This window comes from Podarcis bocagei (genome assembly GCF_964188305.1).
Source record: "Podarcis bocagei genome assembly, chromosome: 5".
NCBI lineage: Eukaryota > Metazoa > Chordata > Lepidosauria > Squamata > Lacertidae > Podarcis > Podarcis bocagei.
In genome coordinates this window covers 41,439,900-41,462,024 of record NC_138129.1, presented here as the reverse complement: position 1 = coordinate 41,462,024, position 22,125 = coordinate 41,439,900, and the positions used below count along the sequence as shown (strand labels likewise).

The following is a 22,125-nucleotide window of genomic DNA, read 5'->3' as shown; positions in this document are numbered from 1 at the left end:
ACTGTATGCTGGGGTTCCTCAACAGATGAGTTGGTGGGAAAGGGTCACTTGCTCTAATACTGTGGTGCTAAATACAGTAGGTTTAACTTCAGGTCATTATTATTAAAGAACCTGTAATGTTTGAGCCACAAACCTTTCCAGAGATAGCAGTGATTTTATGCAACTACGCTTACTTTCAAGGTTATGGTTAAATTTTGTGTTTCCCACAGACCAGTTCTCCCTACTCCACTTTACTATTTTAACATGTTTTACTAACCAAATAAAATCCAAAGTTTCCTCCATATAAAATAGTTTATTTTTCAATTTTTAATGCAATTTTCCTTCTAGAATACTGCATGATTTTCAATGAGCATACAATAGTAATTTGTTCACATAAGCAGGTACAACAAACTACCATCAACCAGATCAATTCTAGTTCTAGTATTCATTTGCTTTTAATCAAATTCTAGCCAGTCATTTTGAAGACATGTTGGAGGTGAATTGGCAAGTACTTCTTATCATTCATTAACTTGACACTTAAGATTCATATCCGATGCATTCTTGCCAGTTTATTAAATATCTAGCGCATGCGTCATCTCAGTGGATATAAACAGGCCTCCTGATTCCACCAGCTACACTGTGTGCAGCAGATTATCAGGCCCAGAGTTTTAAAAAGGAACCAAAAAACATTATTGCAACTCAATCTTAACCAAAGATTTCTAGCCATATGGCTGTCGTCATGTTACAAGACCTATGAGTTCATAGTTTGGCATAGTAATTACAACTTAGATCTTTGAGAGTTCCCCCTTCCAGTTAACCACATACTTATTACATAGTCATACATTCATACATACATACATACATACATACATGCATAATCATACTTTTATACACTATATACAACACCCTAAGATCCTATAAAGGTGGTGGCAGATGTAAATGGCAGAATTAATCCTCCTCTACAGAAGTGCTAGTTCTCGTGCAGACAGCTGAAGCCAGTGCTGGTTAATCCATCAAGAATGTCTACAGACTAGACAAGACCTTCATCCTATGCTGCAATTCCTCCCATTTTAGCTGAAGAAGCGGAGGGAGCAAGCAAGTATACTCATTATCCACAACTGAACACACAGTTTTTGTACTCATCAAATGATTTGGCTTACTCCTTCAATAGACCAAGTTTTTTCAAAGCCTCCTTTCTATGCTCCTCTGTGGCCCCCTTAGGGGTGATCTTTACACTGACACATGGTGGCCTGGGCAGCTTAGAGGGGGGCTGAAGTGGATAAGATCGTCGTTTGTCACTTTTTTCCAACTCAGCATTATGCATTTTGTTTTCCTTCAGATCAACAAAGTCTTTCCCCGTGCCAAGGGAAGCTGGGCGTGGCCGGCTACTGCGAAGAAAGTTTGGAGTGATCTTGTCAAAAAATGACATTTTGCCAAGTGAACCACTGTTCTTAATATTCTGGTCCTCGCTCCCAGAAGAGATGCAATTGCTCAAACCGACACCTGAACGCTCCAGTGTTTTGGATTTTACATTGACTTGCTTGACAGCTGCAAGGTTGATATCCACTGGGTAGATTTCTTTCCCACCAACCTGGTTGTGCTGTTCATCAGACTTCTTATCAGAGGTTACATTATCCATATTTACATTCTCCCTGCTGCTTGTCCTGGGAGTTTCTCTTGGAATTGAGTAAAGTGTGGTTTTGATCACATGATCATCGGGATCTTTTTCTTGATCTAGTGGGAGACCCAGTTTCTTAAGAGCTTCTCTCCTGGCTCTCCCCTGTTCATTTTGGATTGAATGAACTTTTTCCATGGAAAAATCACCAGTTGCAGCTCTGGGCCTGCCGTTTGATGGAGCCAGAACCTTTATCTTGTGACTGGGATCCACATTGAGTGACACAGCATTACCTTTGCTGGTTTTAAGGATAATATTGGGAGGCAGTTTCCTGGGTTTGGGGGCAGTGGGAGGACCTTGCTTGAAGTTGGGATCTAGGGCAGGTTCTTCCAGTGTAGGTTTTTGATAATTTTCTTGAGCAGCAGTAATTTGTTCAGAAATCTTCTTGCTACTTTTAGGAGAGAGGGGTTTCAGAATGGCTTCTTTCCCAATTGCTACCCCCATCTTATCTAGTGAAAGTTCCGTCTGGGTAGCTGCAGCCCCATATCCCTCCACTACATCAACATTCCTCTTATTTTCATAGTGAGGTGTCCCACTTGGCTCTTGCCCACTTCTAGGATGACTCCTCCGCTGGTCCTGGAAAGGTTCAGGGGGTGGGATGACTATAGATTCCAAGTTAGATGGCCTTAACTGGGAGCTCATTTTAGGCTTGTCATTTGGTATGTCCGCTGGCTCGTGCTTAGGAGACCCCCATGAAGTCTGGCATTTCAGAGAATCAGCAACATTAGACCCTGTTGCTTCAGCAAGGGAATCCTTGGGAGCACTTTTTACGCTGATGTTCCTTGGAAAGATATGGTGACCTGGATTTGGGGTGACAACAGGAACAGAGCCAGAAAGGCATTTTTTGCTCTTTGGTTCAATTTTGTTGCGCTTTCCTAGATTTTCATGATCCAGCTCTACAATATTGGGAGTGGGGATAAAAAGGAGCAAAAGAAGTAGAAGTAAGTATTGTTCTTACAATCTTACTATCACAAAACCTCAACAAATAGAAAGAGGAGAAGAGCAAACCCAAGTCCTTAAATTATTTGCCTTACCACAAAAGGATGAATTAAGAACAAAATACTAACTGTATCAAAGTGATATTTTAACAAATCCCACACATGGTATTTATTAGATTAAAAGCTCAAGGAGTAACAGAGAATATGTCTGTCTGTCTGTCTGTCTGTCTGTTTCTCTGTTTGTTTCTATGGTGGGGATGTGTGCTTGTAACCAAACTGGAACTGGATTTAGAGGTTAGGAAATGTCTTTGGTTTTTCCACAGCATAAGTGCATTGCCTTGAACCATAATACTTTAAGTTACCAACCTAAAACGATAACTCAAGGTCATTATAGCTACTTTTAGTTGTTCAAAGGAGCTAAAATGAATGTGTGCTTTTTAGCATCCAAGCTACTAGATCTACCCCTAAATTTTGTGCTCTTAATAGAACATGCATGTGAAACACTTTTTCCACACGGAACTCTACAGTTCTGAAACTAGTTCTGTGCTTTGTTTCCTCACCACCACCTAGACTGAGCCAGGAATGATGCTTCAGCTGAAACATTCCTGTTAAAGAATCACAAGAGAACTCAGCTTACCTTTAGGAACATCTCTCATAGGCCACGTCCGTGGTTGCTTAGAAGACTCAGCTGTCTCTGCCTCATCAGTAGAAACTCCACTGTCTCCTTCAGTATCCAGAGAATCTAGTGTTTCTTCAAGGAACATAAGACATTCTTTCTCCGCCACTGATAGATAGTCATAGCCACTGTCACTCTTCAAGACAAAAAACAAAAAACAAAACCCTGAGCAACATGAACAAGGAGACATAAAAGCTCAAAAAGAATTATCCTCATCTCAAATTTATTACCTTCCATAAAGACTTAATTACTGCAGTGAATTTGCAAGAATTTGGTCTGTCAGTAAGCCTACAAAGGAGCACTACCTAATCTTTATAACCAAGGTCAACACCACCATTATTGTTCTCCCTTTTTTGTTCTCCCGCTGAGACCACATAAGAAAGACCCACATTGGTTCCCAGTATGTTTCTAGGCACAATTCAAAGTGTTGGTGCTGACCTTTAAAACCCTAAATGGCCTCAGTCCAGTATACCTGAAGGAGCGTCCCCACTCCCATAGTTCAGCCCGGACACTGAGATCCAGCGCTGAGGACCATCTGGCAGTTCCCTCAGTGCGATAAGTGAGGTTACAGGGAACCAGGCAGAGGGTCTTCTCGGTAGTGGCACCCACCCTGTGGAACACCCACCCACCAGACGTCAAAGGAAAAAACAACTACCAGACTTTTAGGAGACATCTGAAGGCAGCCCTGTTTAAGGTAAAGGTAAAGGGACCCCTGACCATTAGGTCCAGTCGCGAACGACTCTGGGGTTGCGGCGCTCATCTCGCTTTACTGGCCGAGGGAGCCGGCGTACAGCTTCCGGGTCATGTGGCCAGCATGACTAAGCCGCTTCTGGCGAACCAGAGCAGCGTACGGAAACGCCATTTACCTTCCCACCACAGTGGTACCTATTTATCTACTTGCACTTTGACATGCTTTCGAACTGCTAGGTGGGCAGGAGCAGGGACTGAACAACGCGAGCTCACCCCATCGTGGGGATTCGAACCACCAACCTTCTGATCAAAATAGACCATGAATTTTCTGCAACCACCACTCCCATTCTCAAAGACTTCAGACAGAAAGACTGAATGTGGCCACAAGATATTTGGGTCAATGGTCCAATGGCCAAAATGAATGCATAAATTACATCTGCCAGATTCCCAGATTCACAGGATTTGTCTGCTTTCAGTAATTTTCAAGCATAGATATTACAAATTGAGTTCCAACTGTCAATTATTTAATGTCAGTGTCCCAGCTGATATACCCAAATTGTAATAAGATAAAAATCTGACGTAGGAAGAGTTGGATTCCCTTGCTTTTTCTAGGATGAGGCCATGTGGGAGTTTTTGCAAGGTACAGGTTTATTACGACGACAAGGTAGAGGCCCCACAATAATTGAACTACCCTGCTCATTTATTAATTAAATGCACAAGTTCACTTCTAGTGTGCAACAGAAGGAATGGAAGTTCAATTCAGAACTGTAATTTACATAGCTGCCAATTTTTCCCTTTTCTTGCAAGGAATCCTATTCGGAATAAGGGAATTTCCCTTAAAAAAAAGGAAATGTTGACAGCTATGGTAATTTGTGGTTAGTAAATCTCTACAAATTACAGTTAGCAAATATCTAGTAAGCTTCAAGTCAGACAGGAAATAGTTTACCTGGTCTCATCACTCACTGGACAGAAATCCACTCCACCCCACAGGTTACAGAATGACAGTGCTAAACTTGGAGTGAAGCTGTGTTAAACTTTAGTGAAACATATCACAGAAGTTTGCATTTACACAAACTTGGCTAAGGCTCACCACAGTGCACTCTCCATCACCATCTCCTCAATATGGCATTATTATTATTCTTCAATGGACTAGGCATTGGGAAACTGCAACTACAGCAGCTCCAAAACATTTCCAGTGGAAGTACCGCCATTCAGTTGTCATTCAAATTTTAATATTCTCAGCAGGTTGACTGAGGGAAACTCCTTCACATAGGTGCTTGGAGAAGCCTCACATCCTAAGGGCAAGTTCATACATTCATGACCATCACTCAAATAATTTAACACCAAGGGCTCATCCACACAGTGCTTTCTAAGTACATGTTCATGCTTGCAAGCTCTGTGTCTGAGCGCTTTAATTTCCGCCCCCTCCCGTTGCTTTCTCAAGGAAAACCTGCTATTTATGCTGCATTGAAACAAGTGGCAATTTGGGTTTTCTGTGGATTTCCGTTTGCTTCAATTCAGCAGTAAAGAACAGGTTTTCACAGAGAAAGTGCTGGGGAAAATAGAAAAGGACTCGGTCACTGATCATGAAAGCACAGACCCCTGCCTAGAAACAGCACACAAGGAAGTGACCTAAGTGACAATCAAGTCAAACACTTGCCTCAAAAATTAGTTGCCCCAAACAATATGCTTATCCCTGTGTATCCCATCAGCCTAATTCAGCGTATCAGAGATTATGGTAGTTGTAGTGCAACTACAGGTTCCCCATCCCTACAATACAAAGCCCTAGCCTGCAAGTAATTCTGATTTTTTTAAATTTTTAGTTGAAAACTTTAGCCCAAGGTTAAGATGGTGCTTTATCTTTTATATTTCTTAAATGTTTTAGCAGTTGGATATTTTATTTAGGGCCATAGACCTGTCTGAACGTTCTGAAATTATGTGGAACAGAAAAATAAATTGAATTAAATTAATATACCTTTCCAGACAAGCTGGAGTCGTTGCTGATCATACTGTCACAACTGCCTGCACTGTGGACAATTGCTCTGGGTTCTGGGTCAGCTGTCCTTATCCACAAATCCTTTTTAGGCATATCACTAGTCAGGCAAGGGAGCAGTAAGTATGACTGAGGAACTCTGGAGAGGAAACATAAGAAGAAGCCATAAACATGTATCACAACTTCAGAACATACTCAAAAACAGATTACTGCTGCAGAAATCCTGCCGGTTGCTGCATATGAATATCATTTTTCAAGGATTTCAACTCATTTATACCTTGCTGCTTTTACACACATGGCAGCTTACAACAAGATATAAAGCAATGCCCAAATTCACAAGCCTTGGGATCCAATAAAGTCAATACACTTGACTTAGTGGTACTTTCCCTTCACCATGATACATTGCTACAATAATCAATCAATTATTGGAAGCAGTGTCCTCAGGGCCACCAACAAACAGGTAGAAGGGGTAGGAGTTTGTGGGTGGCCAACCCCCCCACCCCAGCCCAGCTTTCATCCTTTTTTAGTAGCATAAGTATGTCAATCAGACATTTATGAAGAAAATTAGAGCAGAAAATGTGACTCAGCAGGCAGCACTGTTGCTAAGGACACTTCATCACTGTTGCTAAGCAACTGGAGGAGGAAATATTGATGCCCACGCCTGGGACTCAAGAGGGGCCCCTCCTAGAGCAGCAGGAAAAATCAGAAGCTAAGAAGAAGAGGATACTGGGCTGTGTTTGTTAAAGCACTTTCCTCATGCCCACATTATTTCATTCATTCAGTGTGCTGCCTTTATAGAATAAAACAAAATGGGCTTGGTTCAGTATATGTTACTTAGAAGTAACTCCCTTGAAATAAATGAGGCTTCCTTCCTACTGAGGAAAAATATATGTGATATTGCAGTTGTTACCCTGCTCTGCTTTTCCACACCCCACAAACAATCACTACTGGTCTGCTTGTCGTCGCTGGGCTGTTCTTTATTCATATACAGTAATAATCTTTGCCTTGGCTTTTGACATCTGAGGTGTGTTTTTAAGACCTACCCTATCGCTGTGGCAGTGATCTATGTTAACTTTTTTAACATCAACTTTTAAATTGTTGTAACCTGTTCTGGGACCTGTTGCTGAAGGGCAGCCAATCAAAATAAACAATACTAATACAAAAATACAAAAAGAATCAGCAAATAAAGCAAACAAACAAAATTAAACACCTTACAACTGCAGCGAGTTAAAATTCCTATACACTGTACTTTTAACATAATAGTTTTTTGAAAAAATCAAGGCAAAATGTTTTGCGCACAACTGATAAAAGTTGCAGCCATTTTAAACCCACTTCTGTCTATGCATAGCTCTCACTCACACACCCTACCTTTCAGGAATAAATAAAAATAAATACTCTGGGCAGAATTATGATTTATTACTAGCAACCTTGTGCCCAGCATTGATTGGGAATTCTAAGGATTGGTTCACACCAGTGTTTAATGTGTATTTGCAGCTCATTTTGTCTCTAATTATTATTATTTTTGCATTGTCTATATGATGCCTCCTTATCCAAATGGCAGCCCACACCTTTTCCCACTAAATTTGAATTTTCCTAATCAATGGATAATCCAGTAAAGAAAGAAAATACAAGTTAAAATAGTATGTGACCAGACTGTGGATCCAATGAAGTGCATTGTGTGGGCAGGTTGTTTTACATGACTGGTGACATTTCACTGGGTGCTGCCTGCCACACTTCCTACTTCCATTTTGTTTCCATCTGCCCAAAGAAAAGCTGCTGAAGGCACATTCACATTTTAACAGTATTTTTTTTAAAACCCCAGTTATTTTGGCCAGAAGTGCTTTTCCTTGAAACAGCGGCATTAAAAATAAAAATAACACTTGTCCTTTCAGGTACAAGAGGTGGGAAAGGAAATAAAGGCAAGGAAGTGACCATCTTTCATGCCACTGTCTCCAAATCCTTGCTTGACTTGGAGCCACACACATTACTGAAGGGGCGGCGGCGGCATTTACTGTTTTGTGCACATCTGGTACATCAGAAAACCTGTATATAAAAAATTAAAACGTGCACATGTACAGGTAACAAATATCTGTGCAAATATCCACAACAGACTTCAGGTTTCCTGGCTTGGAGCAACACATACATTTAAAAAATAGTGCCTTTTGTACAAATTTGGCACACTGGAAAACTTGTATTTCAGAAATTTATGAAGTGTGTGCATGGGTAAGTAAATACCTGCATACATGCCCACAATGGACCTCAGGTTTCCAGAACCTATGATGAGTTAGGATGTACTAACTGAGAGCAGGGAACACCAACACAATATTGTGAATACATCCAATCAAACACCACCTACTAGTGCAGACCACCTACTAGTGCAGAAAATAGTAAGAGGTTTTGAAAGCACTCGTCTGGATGACAACAAACAAGCATGCACATGCAGAAGTTGGCCCATGTCCACCTTAACCCCTAAAGTGCTCACCAATATAAAACTAGCATATCAGAAAGGTTTTGAAATCAGTGGTTAAAAAATCAGTTCAGTCCACCATCTTGATTCAAAATGCTATCTAAATGTACTTGAACACAGACGAAAACCTGCTCTTTGATCTCAGGAATCATTACGCAAAATGTGGTTACAATATCTTAAGGAGGTGTCCAAATACACAGTGAACAAACATTTTTCCAAACTACATGGTAAGTATTTTTAAGTCATGTCACATATTTCACAAAAAGTGACTCACAATGTTAAAAAAAACTAGCAGGTAAACAAAGTATAAAAACAAGACTAGCTGGAACAAAACAAGAGTCATACAGCAAGAATAGCTATTAAAAGCAATTTGCTCTTTCGTAAGGTTTTTCTTATAACACTTCTTGCACATCCATTGCTGTCACAAATCCCAACATCATTTGGAAATGCCATGTTGACAAAATCAGTTTCTCTTTCTGCTTTTTAGCAGATTTTTATACATTCCTGTTGCTGTTTCAGTTCAGAATTGGATCAATCCCAAGCCTTTTTAAGGGGTTCTCTTTCTTTATCTGAAGAAGTGTACATGCACACGAAAGCTCATACCAAGAACTAACTTAGTTGGTCTTTAAGGTGCTACTGGAAGGATTTTTTTTATTTTTACTCTTTCTTTATGTAATAAGAGGAGGGGGGCGGAGAGACTAGCAAGTCCTGCCCCTTCCAGCACATCCCCCTCCTGTTCTCTGCTGGTTAAGGCTTGCTGCACGTTCTCAAGCCCCAACAAGCACTGCAGAAATGGCCCATGCCCACATATATCTGGCTATAGAGATGGAATCTTACTCTGGATTGTTGAAGACCCTGCTGAAGTCCCCACAGAAGCTACCTCTGAAATGAGTTCTCATCTTGGAGTTTAAGACCACTTCCTCCTGTACACAGCTTCTAGCTTGTGTGCCTTAAATGGTAGAAGAGACCGTTTCGAGTTACGGTACCTCTCTCAGTCAAGAGAGGAGGCATTAGCCGAGACCAATGCTTCACCAAACTGTAGACATTTTGCTTGCCAGACAGAATACACTCCTCCTATCTTCATCCACCACCACATGCTGTTCTAGATGTTCTCCCAATGCCACGTTCCCCCCCCCCCCGCTGACTGGGTTGGGGGTGCGAGTGGAGGGAGGAGAGGAAGAAATCCCGGTTGCATCAATGGAGCTCATTGCTCCCACTAGCGCAGCTATGTCGTTGAATCTATCCCTATGACCGGATGTAACCCTTGTAATGAAAGAAAGGCTCTATGTTTCTCCAAGCCTATAGAAGTTCAGCCTCAGGACAACAGAAGACCTGCATGCAGGAAATGCACTACATTAAAGCACCAGCTTTCTTTGCACAGGAGCACATTCCTTCGGAATGACAAGGAGAGCAAAGGATGACATTTCACAATATCATATCCCTTTATTATTACTACTAATGCTGACTCTGCCTATGAACCAGCAACGCTGCAAAGTCACAGATTAACTTTAAATAATGCAAGGTTGTCACAGGCTCTATGGGCAACCTGCCTATTTACTTAGGGCAGAGGCCAGGGTGTGCATTTCCCTACCTGGCACATGCCTCACATTCCTTATGTGAAGGAGAATGCCTTAAAGGGACAGGCCACACACATATGGTAGGACAGGGGTCTTTTAGAAAAGGCCCGTCCAGACAGCCCCTTCCCACGTTCCCGCTTTAAAGCTATAGTGCACAATGAGTGGTGTGGGATGAGTTGGAGGAAATCTAAGCAGGTGTCTTTCACCCCTACTAGGGATGGAGAAATCTGCCAGTTTAAGATTTGCATTTTTCCAGTGTTAAGTTCAGTCCATCACATTTTCACACCTGACTGTGATTTTAAAAAAAATCTTAAAAAAAAATCTTAGAAGTATTCATTAGCATTTTATTCCACATTTTGCCCAATGTGCACACTTTTGTAAGCAATTTTACCTAACGGAATGTATTTTTGTATGTTATTTTCACGATTGTGAGCGTTTTCATGTACATTTCCCCATAACATATGCAAAATTCTGAATCTTTTGAAAGAAAGTTGACTTTTGGTTCACATTTTGTTTTGGTGAAATATAAATTAGGTACAATTATGGAATTGTAGAGTTGGAAGGGACCCCAAGGATCATCTAGTCCAACCCCCCCTGCAATGCAGGAACATGCAGCTTGTCCCATATGGGGATCAAAGCTGAAACCTTGATGTAATCAGCATCACACTCTTAACCAACTAGATTCACATTTAAGCGTACACTGAAATTACTTTCTTCCCCATCCCTCATCCCTACACACATATACGAGAGGTCACTGAAAGAGGCCAGCTGCTCTGGTGCCACTGATATAAAATTAACAGCAACAACATATGTCTGATTCCTTACCCACCTGTCACCATAAGGTTCCAGGGAGGATTACAGCAATTTAAAAATACAATATTAAAAACAATTAAAAACAAATTATAGTCACAATAATAGGGTGGATCCTAATAATATATATCTCATATATATCTCAGGTCACGTACCAGAGGCCAAGGTACAATGGAGACTACACAAGGAATGTGTCAGATACACCTCTGTGGGGAGGGAATTCCAAAACTTTGTGGTGGCCACCAAAAGTGCCTTCTCCCAGGCCACCACGCACAAATTTCTGAGGGTGGTGGAACTACCAATGTGAGGCCCAGATGAAAACTGCAGCTGTTTTAAAACAGAGGTTGATACATAGGGGACTAGTGGGGGATTAAGCTGACTGCAGTGTGTGGAATTTAGGGCATGTCCGGAAATTCTACACCGGTTACAAAAGGCAATATTGACTACACCCCAGCTAAGCTTCAAAATTGTATTAAAGCTTCAAAATCATATTAAAGGGCAACTGAGGGGGTAGGGGTATGATGGACAGGTGGCATTTACAAATCAGAACATTCATCGGTTCATGTGAAATTTGTGCAAAGTTTGCCTCAAGGTGATACAACATCCGCTGTTTATTGAGCCTTCATTCCAATTTGTTTGCGCAGTTCATAAAACTTCACTTTGAGTTATTGTTGTCCCACACTTCCGAGTGCACGTCCTCGTTTTTTAAATAGACTTTTTCTTTTATGGTGTGTATAAACACTTCCTTATATACTGCTTTTCCTCCAGGGAGCTTGAGTATGTGGTTTGGCTATACTTTATCCTCACAACAACCCTGTGACGTTAGCCTGTGATAAGATCACCCACCAAGTGTGCTTCATAGCTAAGTGAATGCCTTTCCAGTCCTAGTCATTTAGCTTAACTTATACTAACAAAGACCTGATTGGACAGGAAATAATACAACCATAGAAATACAATGGCTATATTCACATCAACCTCAATACAGCCTCATGGTATCATCCTCTATGTCACATACTGTCTTATATTTCCCACAGTCTTGAGACTCGAATTCACCACGTGCTGGTATGCTCCCTCTTCTCATATATTGTCTCCTCCTTCACAGTTTGCTGCGACAGAGCCAACTGTGATTATACCTAATCAGAATTGCTTCAAAGCTATGATTTACAAACCTTCACCAAACGCATTTAAAGCCTTTTAATCCTAGTTTGGTCCTAATGCAAATCCTACAGAAAGGGAAAAGCACACCTCTGGTTAACCTTGAAGCCCTCTGCCCCATATTGTTTTATGTCAAACAGCCCTGGCCACAGCCCTCATGTTCTCCAGCTTCCCCCTCAAAAAGTTTAGAGTTACATACTAAGGAAACTCTACACACTGAAGCCATTCATGTTTCACCCTGATGCTTGACTCGCACCCAATCCCCTCTGCCTTCTGTCCTTCCAAAATAAATAGACATAAGCCCTAGTCCATAGACACTGAGTCTCTTTGTGTGTGAACCTCCAGGCTGATCCGGAAGGTCAGATTTGAATCTTCAAGCTATAGATCCAAGCCATGATCCAACAGCCAAGCTATGTGAGAGGCACCCTACAGCTTCTGTTGAAGCAGCTACTGGACTTGCCTAAGACTATGCTACAAAATCAGTGGCAGAAGCCAAGAGTGTCACCCATCTTTTCCCACCACTCCCTCCCCATGCTTCATTCAGTACATGAAGCCATTCTGCCTTGTGAGGATGTGGTCACAAGCTTTCTAACCAGAAAGACATGTTTCCAGCTCCACCCCTCTGCTTGTCACATTCTGTAAAGTCATCCAGCAAGAGATGGGAAGACTACTCCCTCTTAACATGGATAACTAGTATTTAAAGCTCAGCAGCACTGAAAAGCTTCTTTTCAAAATGCAGGCATGTCAGTTCCATTCGTAAAAAGGCGCTAGAACATCACAGGGTGTGTTCATTCAAACTGCAAAAATCAGCGTGATCAAGGGTGCTATCACGTCAGCGAATCATCTTATATAATAAACAGGAAACTCTCAAAGATTGCGGTGCACGTGTGCCAATCATAATATTTACAGTTTTCACATGGGAGACTGAATGCCTTCCATTATTCCTCAGCCTTGGCCATGCCCTTGATGCCACATACATAAGCAACGATCTAGAAAGGGGGCAGTCCCTGCCTCACTTCCCATCTCATCTTCCTTAGGTTAGAAAGGACCTTTATGAACTCTGCTTGGGGGAAATAAGCTATCTTGTGTTGTACAAAATCCAGCAACAGGGTTCATTCACATCACGGCATTGTACACAGAGATTAAATCAAGACAAAATCCCACGGCCTCCTATCAAAGACAGCAATTTCTCCACTCGAGTTACCGTATTTTTCTGTGTATAAGACTAGATTTTTTCCCCTTAAAAATAATGTCAAAAATCAGGGGGCATCTTATACACGGATACATCTGCCCCCCCCCCACTTTCTTAAATCTGAGTCCCCCAAAATAGGGGGTGTCTTATACATGGGGGAATCTTATAGATGGAAAAATACGGTACTCTGCTTGTGTTCCAGTACACAGTATTTGTGACGAAGCTGGATAAGAGAGTGGCTAACAGGTATTTAGCAACACCACCATCATCAGTGCAGAATGTTCAGTATGGACAAAAGGAAAGTTGCTCAGACACAGATACACATACATCTTACCTTTGCTTTAACAGGATGAACACTGTTGTTTTGTGAAACAGTTTTTCATAGCCATCAATTATACCATTTACTTTCAAGTGTATAAGGAGTCAACCATGACAAGAGAGTTACAGGGCTGGCCCAATACATTTTAGCACCTGAGGTGAACTACAAAATGGCACCACCACCCCTTCCCCCAGGGAGGAATGGGTGAGTCAAAGTCCACATCAGGAACAAGGAGGGAAATAAACATCTACATCTGGATCTGCTGCCCCTGTGGATCCTGTCGCCTAAGACAATTGCCTCACCTTGCCTCCTGAGTGGGCCAGTCCTGCAGAGTTATTTCATTAGGAGGATGCCTCATAGTAGGAAAATGTGTCGGGGGGGGGGGGGGAGAGAGACTCTCATCACATTGGATCAACAATGATCACAAAAGAAGATGTGTAAAAAGCAGTCTTCTGACTTCTGTTACTAAGAGGAACAAACATGTGTCCAATATGATATTAAAGGGTTTGGTGCACTGAATAAGCAGCCAAGAAAATTACAACCTAACTTGCCCAAGACTGTATATTACTACTTAAAATTTTGATCCCTAGCATCACAATTAAGCAGCTGAACCTGGAAGGACAGTTGAGTAATCCAGAGCCTAGATATTCAAAAGGCTTTAGAAGCTAACAAAGGTGTAGTTAAAGCTCTAAAATCTGAGATATTAAATATTAACTCACAACCTGAAGCCACAGTTCACTGATAGCGATTATGAACATAGGACACAGCAGTAAAATGTTTTCTTGCTGCATTGCCACTGGAAATGAAACCAGGGTGTGCCCAATACCTGATATTGTTATGAGTTTGAGGGAGAGGAAATAGGCTGTAGGTGAGATCCTTGTAACCCCTTGTAACCCCTTGATCCAGCAAGTGTTAAAACATAAGCCAGGCCAGCTAGATGAGGTGATAGCCTGGGTGATGGGCCATTAAGGGGAAAACAAAGGAAAGGGGCAATTGAGTTTAGAGTTGAGTTGCAATGATGTGGGCCAGATTTCAAGCAGCAAGCTGGGAGGAGAGAGAGAGAGAGAGAGAGAGAGAGAGAGAGAGAGAGCAATGTTTGATGTCTGTTTGAATCCAAGGCTGTGGATATGGGAGAAACAAGATCCTTTTGGGTGTTGATGCTATGATAGGCTCAGGTTGTATACATGTGCAAATAAACCATATATCATAAAGGCACCACAGTCTCCGCTATGCTTCATTCCCAAAAGGAAACATAACCCCTGGGTAAGCACCTAGAATCCCTGTAATCTTGCCCCACTCAGAGATTAGGGTGGTGTGAAACAATATCAACAATGCATATCATATATGAGCCAACTGAAGGAGGCAGGCATTTTCGATTCTTGACCTTCAGCTACAGTGGAGTCTCTGTAGGCTCTGGGCCCACAAAACACATGTTTACCATCATGTAGTGAAACGGGTACCAACACTGTGGAGGGAGCAGAGGGAATGGGCAACAGCCAGCTCTCAGAAGGGAAGCAATGAGTGAGGCAGCTGTACCCACTACCACCTCAATTTAAAGGGGGTAGGAATATGGATTTGAATCCAAATTGCTTCTTGCAAACTGAGAAGACAAGCCCCATTGGAGTTCCCAATGAGGAACTACCTGCTGGATCCGATCCTAGCGGGACTCCCTGTCAGCATCTATCCCTTCAAGTTCTCAATTGTGCCTTTGTAGCTATAGCTGTATCTGTCCCGCACTGACATCACCTATGACATCGTTTGTGGGGAAGGTCCTCACTGGCCAAACTGGGACTCTCGTGGGCCAAATTATGTCACGGAGCAGACATTCCCCACTGCTATTTTATATCATAGGCATTAGAAACAAACAGTTCTCGGTACATGTAGTACTGCTGATTACTTTTTAGACAGAGGCAAAATACTTGGGTCTACAAGATCAGATGGTCTCCTCTATAACTAGTTGCTTTTTAAACTATAAGAAGATTAAGTACTAGGTCCTACAATCTGGAAGGTAAAGTCCTTCCACCAAGGGGCATTATAAATATGGTTTATTGTCAGAAGTGACGTTAAACGCCAGCTCAGGTCCTTCATTTGATGATTAGCTGCAAGTGGATTTTAATAGTGTAAAATGAAAGTCTCATCCAAATCCCTCCTCCTTTCTACAACCTTTCTACAACCAACCTATATGTGCACTGTTACATTTCATTTAATGTATATTTTAATTAATGTTATTGTGTATTTTAAGTATAGTAGTAAGCTGCTTAGATTTTGGCATATAAGTGGATACAACAATCAATCAATCAGTCAGATGAAGGAAGCAGTGCACATTGTTGGAATTTAGCATGCATCGGGACAAATACCAAGAGTCAATAACTATCTCTTTTCCCTGTTAGATCATTTCATGGTCCCCTCAAGTAGAGGTTACTTTAATTTCTTTTATATTATTTTCTTGGGGGGTATAGGCCTGCTCCAGTTTTTAATCTAGCACACAGAGCTTAGCTGACTGACTGATACATTGCCCAAGAATACCCTGCAAATGAAACTCAGTGACTCCATTGAAGAATTTAGATTTTGTTTTTAAATAAGCTTTGGTGACATGTATTCTTATGTATTAAAAACCAACAGAATTAAAGAGAGTTGCCAGTTCACTAAAAAAAAATATGCTACTTTCAATGCATCTGCATGGACTAATGCTATTCTGCATCCCATTGGCCAAACCACATCAGAATAAGAGACAGAACGAGTCAAACATACATGCACAAGCACCTTGACCCTGGAGACCCATCCACTTCTACCTACACAAAAGACTCTTTAATCATTACCCTTACAGTACCAGAGCTGCACAATCCTAGTTTTCCAGTTTCAAATTACAAGCAGGCATAGTTCTGCATGTTTACCTACATTTAACTGATAAGGAGCACATTTCCACCCCCATGTCATGTTAAAAACAATTTCCATCCAAGTCTCTGAAGATTTATTAAAACAATTTAAATGATTGCAAAACTTAAAGTAAGCTTATTTTCCCATAAGTGTGATAATTATATATATAGAGAGAGAGAGAGAGTATAATGTATAAAATAATATATATATATATTATATATTATAGAGAGAGAGCATTTATGCTTGGTTGCATCTTCCAGATTGTCTGAAAGGAAGCTGCTTTTCTTACTATATATTTTCATTGTTAATAAGCCTGAACAGAAGCCACGAAAGAGACAAACATTTGTCATTCACAGATTTACAGATTAAAGGTCATTTTAAAAGCAACTAAACTACCAACAGAATTCCCCCTAAAATCTATCAGGAAAGGTTTGCAACATGCATGGATTACCTTCACTAGGAAACTCGAGACTTTCCATAATCCTTTACGAGCCCAAAGATTTCAGTAGGAACAACGGCAAGAAAGATAGCACGAAACAGGGGAAGCGTATAAGCAAGACTGGACAAGCCAGCTATCTGGTCGGCTATTTGTATCTAAATCCAGGAACACTCCTTTTCCACCTAAGCAAACATAGTTTAGTTAGAGTTTAACTCACCTTTACTAGGAAATAAAAACAATTCCAGCTACTCTGCTATGAAATGACACGACCAAACAGGCTATACCACCTTCTCTGTTCTCTTCTTGACCTCCTACTGACTTACCTAGACAGGTAAATTCCTCCTCTGTCTTCCTCACTCCACCCTACTTCTGACTCTCAACCAATCATGCATCCTCCTTCAAACTTCTCATTCCAGCTGTTACCAAAAGGAGGGGAAGGCGGGATTACAGAGCTCTCGGCCAACCACTTTTTTCCCCAGTTCTAAACTTTGGCAGCCAGGAATGAAGCAAAACAGGTAAATGTTTATTTTTAATCTGCATTTTCTGAAGATGAATCGTTTTGCAGCTAAAATGTCACAGGTTATATTTCCCATTCAGGGGGAACTGTAGGATATGAGTTTTCTCTTCCTCTGAAAAAGGGGGGTGGCAAAAAAAAAACAAAAACCGAGAAGCCCACGCATGGCGTGGGATGCATTGCTTCATTCTTTGAAGCCCCTTGGCTTTCCCATCTTTGTTAAGGCTGTATTCCTACTGCTTTTCTTCCCCTACCAATTGCTCAAAAATGCAGGCAGAGGACAGTCAATAACTCTGGAGAATGGAGTTGTAGACGTGGGTCACCTTCCATCAGCTATCTGGCTTAGATCCAGCAGTGTGTGTTATTCATTTTATTTCTTCTAACGTTCTCAGTGTAGCCAAGCTTCCCCTATCTCATTGTTGGCATCCGTCTGTCTCGGGAGACAATGGAGGAGTGTGCCTTTGGGGGTGAAGTCAAACCGTTGAGAGAGTTACAGCACCTGCTGCGGCTGTAGAGACCAATGCAGGCGAGACATGTTTTGTTGCAGCTGGGGCAGATGAAGGCATCCAGTTGTGCTGCTGCAGATGCACCATGGCATTTCTTCTCTGTGTACTCATTTCTCCTCTGGTGTGTGCTACACACTCACAACCTATCAGTCTCCAAGCACTATGGTTGTCTGTAAGGAATTCCAACACAGTGGAGTTGTTGTCAGCCTTCATGTCTCACAGACATTTTTGTAATGCAGTTAATGTGCCAATGGGCCAAGTGCCTGAAGCCAGCTTTCCATAGAGCACGACCTTTACACCTATATGTTATCATCGCTACCCCTTTACAACCATGAAAACTAATGAAAAGAGAAACGGACCTCCCTCTGTGAACAGACTGCATATGTGGGAACTGAATCTGTGATCCACAGGTACCAGCTGCTAGAATGAGGCAGGGAAAAACGAAGGATACAGAAGTGCATCTGCAGGCCTTAGAGTGGATAGTCATAGAATAGAATCATAGAATCATAGAGTTGGAAGAGACCACAAGGGCCATCGAGTCCAACCCCCTGCCAAGCAGGAAACACCATCAGAGCACTCCTGACATATGGTTGTCAAGCCTCTGCTTAAAGACCTCCAAAGGAGACTCCACCACACTCCTTGGCAGCAAATTCCACTGTCGAACAGCTCTTACTGTCAGGAAGTTCTTCCTAATGTTTAGGCGGAATCTTCTTTCTTGTAGTTTGGATCCATTGCTCCGTGTCCGCTTCTCTGGAGCAGCAGAAAACAACCTTTCTCCCTCCTCTATATGACATCCTTTTATATATTTGAACATGGCTATCATATCACCCCTTAACCTCCTCTTCTCCAGGCTAAACATGCCCAGCTCCCTTAGCCGTTCCTCATAAGGCATCGTTTCCAGGCCTTTGAACATTTTGGTTGCCCTCCTCTGGACACGTTCCAGTTTGCCAGTGTCCTTCTTGAACTGTGGTGCCCAGAACTGGACACAGTACTCCAGGTGAGGTCTGACCAGAGTCATTGCCCAAAACAGACTCAGGCTTATCACCATGTAAATATGCATGGATATGAAGTCTTATTTTCATTTCTGATCCATCAGAAGTTTCTTGGCTGATGCCAGAACTTGTTCAGATAAATGGGTTGCTATTATATGCAGCAACACCTGGCTGTTCCTACACCTAACCCATGAAAGGCTGGCATCGTATAAATGGGAAATAATAATAGTAATTGGGAAATTGTAGGCTTGCTCTAGATTAGTGGAATTTAAACTTCCTACCCTCAGGAAACACTTTCTACATCAATCCATCTCCAGAATACCCCTTGTATAATACAGAAAATTCAAGGACATACCAGTAGTTCCAGTATGCATTCTAAAATACATAGCCATCACTAGAGTCTTACTCCCAAGGAAGAAAGTGTTCATAGGCTCCTAGCATGGGAATAAGTACACCCTATGTACACTTATCCTATGTACACCCTATGTACACTTAGGGACTCGGGTGGCGCTGTGGGTTAAACCACAGAGCCTAGGGCTTGCTGATCAGAAGGTTGGCAGGTTCAAATCCCCACGATGGGTGAACTCCCGTTGCTTGGTCCCGGCTCCTGCCAACCTAGCAGTTCAAAAGCACAAAGTGCAAGTAGATAGGTACCACTCCAGCGGGAAGGTAAACAGTGTTTCCGTGCGCTGCTCTGGTTTGCCAGAAGTGGCTTAGTCATGCTGGCCACATGACCCGGAAGCTGTATGTCGGCTCCCTCGGCCAATAAAGCAAGATAAGCGCCGCAACCCCAGAGTTGTCCGCGACTGGACCTAATGGTCAGGGGTCCCTTTACCTTTATGTCCACCTGTATGCATATCCTAAGTGAGCAAAAGTGCCTGCTGCTATGCCCTTGGCTGGTGAACCAGTCTCTAGTGATGAGATAGCCGTTTATACATATGAATATGTGGAGCAGAAACAGGAAACCCAATTGCAGCAACAGTGGCAGAATTCTTGTGGCTTAAGAAAATAGTGGCACCAGTGGGCCTTCAGAATTGGAGTAAAGTGACCAGACTTGCATTCCTATATGCACTTTGCTGAGAGCAAACCCAGTAACCCACTGAACTATGTGGGATTTACCTCTGCATAAACAGTCCTGGTATTGCAAATATTAGGAAACCAAATACTGTATTTCCAACCCAAAATACAAACCAAATGAAGCCTCAATGAAGTCCAGTTTAGCAGTCCTATGATTAGTTCATATATACTGTATATATATATATATATATATAGAGAGAGAGAGAGAGAGAGAGAGAGTTTACAGGTTATTTCTGTTTCTCTTTCTGTCGTTTGCTGTCCCTCCGCCACCCCACCCACTTCAGAACACATCAAAGAGAGTAAGAATGGTGGCAATATCAACTTTGCAACCTCCCATCCCACCAACCAATTAATGAATGGAACACAACCTTTCTTTGTCGTGCTCTCAAGGCTGCTGGGCTACTTCAGAGATGGCAATAAGCTGCCTATATTTTCAGATGCACAAGTGCCTTTCTTTTGCCTCATACATTTCACTGGGAGGCACCACCTTCATTTGGCATGTCGCTCTTCTGCATAGTTTGCTAGTGACACCTTCAAAAGCGAAACTCATAGCTTTGACTCTAATATGCTCCTACCTATTAATTAGTTCCTTCTAGGATGTGGCTTAAAATACATTACTTCATCAGATTTATTGTCCTAGGTGATTTAACATGGCGTGCTTTACAAATCGGCAACAGGAAAAGCTGAAGAGGCTGGTTCTTTCACAAATTGCTCATGAATCAAGCTTGGGCTGTGCTTTACAAACATTTCCCCAGCACCAGGCATATACAAGAATTCAACCTGAGCATGAGAGATTTACAATCCAAAAATTATTGTCATCCTTCCATTGGCTGTTTATAAAGATTTATGGACTGCTTAAACACAGAACTCTCTCAGTGGTGTACATAATAAAAATTGTAGATAAAACACAGCTAAAATGTAGCAAATGACCACTATACAAATACTGGGAGCCTACTGTAGTCCAATAATGAGAACAAATTGCCCAGCAACTATGATTTATTTAATTTTACAGATTAACAAAGATTTGATTAGTAGAGTGAAAAGATAAGCTACGGTACTTATCAATTCAACATTTACTCTTCTCAATTCCACATTTTTCAGAAAAGGGCAAGAGACTTTAAAACATAAAACAGAGCAAAGGAGAATGGATATTTGAACCAAGAAATGTTGGTAAGATCCCAATAGAAGATTAAGGTCTAATTTTGAAAAATTCTAGGAAAAAGGCAGCCAAGTCTCATTGAATTATATATAACTTATTATTTAACAGACAGGTATAAAATATAGTCTACACTAGGGATGCCGTATTTCAAAAAGTAAAGTTTGCTGAGCTTTTAGAAAACCCACCGAAATTGTTGAGCTTTTCAGTAAAAGCTACAAGAATTTTAATCCAGGACGCCATTTTAATCCAGAACATATAGCAGCCCTTGAATATACCAATTTTCAACTATGGGTATAGAATGTATTTTCCAAATTTGTTAAATGAAGCCTAAAAGCAAGAAACTACATAGCAAATAACTCTCGTAACAGCAGTTTCTCAGACCCCCTCATGACAGAGACAGATTTAGGGAAGCTCAGTCGGTTCTACTGCACTGGACATGGGCGTTGCATGCAACACTGCAGGGGTGTTGCAACTACAACATGGTCAGTTGAGCAGAATGGAAGGCGAGGGGCAGCGGGCGCTGAATTTTGGCCTTGCACAGCACAATGCTGAAATTCGAAATACCAGACTCCACCCCTGCTCACGAGCATCTTCATGGTTACACAGCTACGCAGCTTCACTCAAGTGGGGCTTCAACTTCTAAGATTTGTTCTCAGCATAGAATTTAATGTGCTGTCTATTAAGTGCTGAACTTTATGGTCTCTTCTTTGTTGAATTCCGGGTGCGTTCACATTAGTGCTTTACAGCACAATGGGCTTTTTTGTGAGTTCCATGGCACTTTGCCACCTAGCTGTTCACATCACACCAGCTTCATTCAGAATTAGGAACAGCTAAAGGACACCATAGGGATGCAGGTGGCGCTGTGGTCTAAACCACTGAGCGTCTTGGGCTTGCCAATCAGAAGGACAGTCGTTTGAATCCCTGCGACTGGGTGAGCTCCCGTTGGTCGGTCCCAGCTCCTGCCAACCTAACAGTTCGAAAGCACGCCAAAAAGTGCAAGTAAATAGATACCGCTCCGGTGGGAAGGTACCGTAAATGGTGTTTCCGTGCGCTCTGGCACTCGTCAGTGTCCTGTTGTGTCAGAAGCAAG

The 22,125-nt window shown here is 41.8% G+C and overlaps 1 protein-coding gene across 4 annotated transcripts; it reads right to left on the bottom strand.

The window, feature by feature from the left end:
* Positions 1-272: 272 nt before the first annotated feature.
* LOC308587804 (specifically androgen-regulated gene protein) lies at positions 273-17,164 on the bottom strand. 4 transcript variants are annotated; one of them, XM_081195607.1, is made up of 4 exons: positions 17,111-17,164; positions 5,934-6,090; positions 3,230-3,404; positions 273-2,550 (listed from the first exon to the last, which is right to left on the bottom strand). In XM_081195607.1, exons 2-4 carry the CDS (start codon positions 6,045-6,047, stop codon positions 1,136-1,138), a joined length of 1,704 nt encoding a protein of 567 aa, XP_081051733.1. In that variant the 5' UTR covers positions 6,048-6,090; positions 17,111-17,164; the 3' UTR covers positions 273-1,135. The 4 variants fall into 4 exon arrangements, with proteins under 4 accessions (XP_081051733.1, XP_081051731.1, XP_081051732.1 ...); XM_081195605.1 differs by having other exon boundaries at positions 17,005-17,127; XM_081195606.1 differs by lacking the exon at positions 17,111-17,164 and adding an exon at positions 16,800-16,942.
* Between the last annotated feature and the right edge of the window lie 4,961 nt (positions 17,165-22,125).

Coding starts and splice junctions, on each gene's coding strand:
- LOC308587804 (XM_081195604.1), bottom strand. CDS start 6,248: ATGTGTGTAAAAGCAGCAAG. Junction 6,091..6,228: donor ATGTGTGTAAAAGCAGCAAG/GTATAAATGAGT, acceptor TTTCCTCTCCAG/AGTTCCTCAGTCATACTTAC. Junction 2,551..3,229: donor TATGAGAGATGTTCCTAAAG/GTAAGCTGAGTT, acceptor CCAATATTGTAG/AGCTGGATCATGAAAATCTA.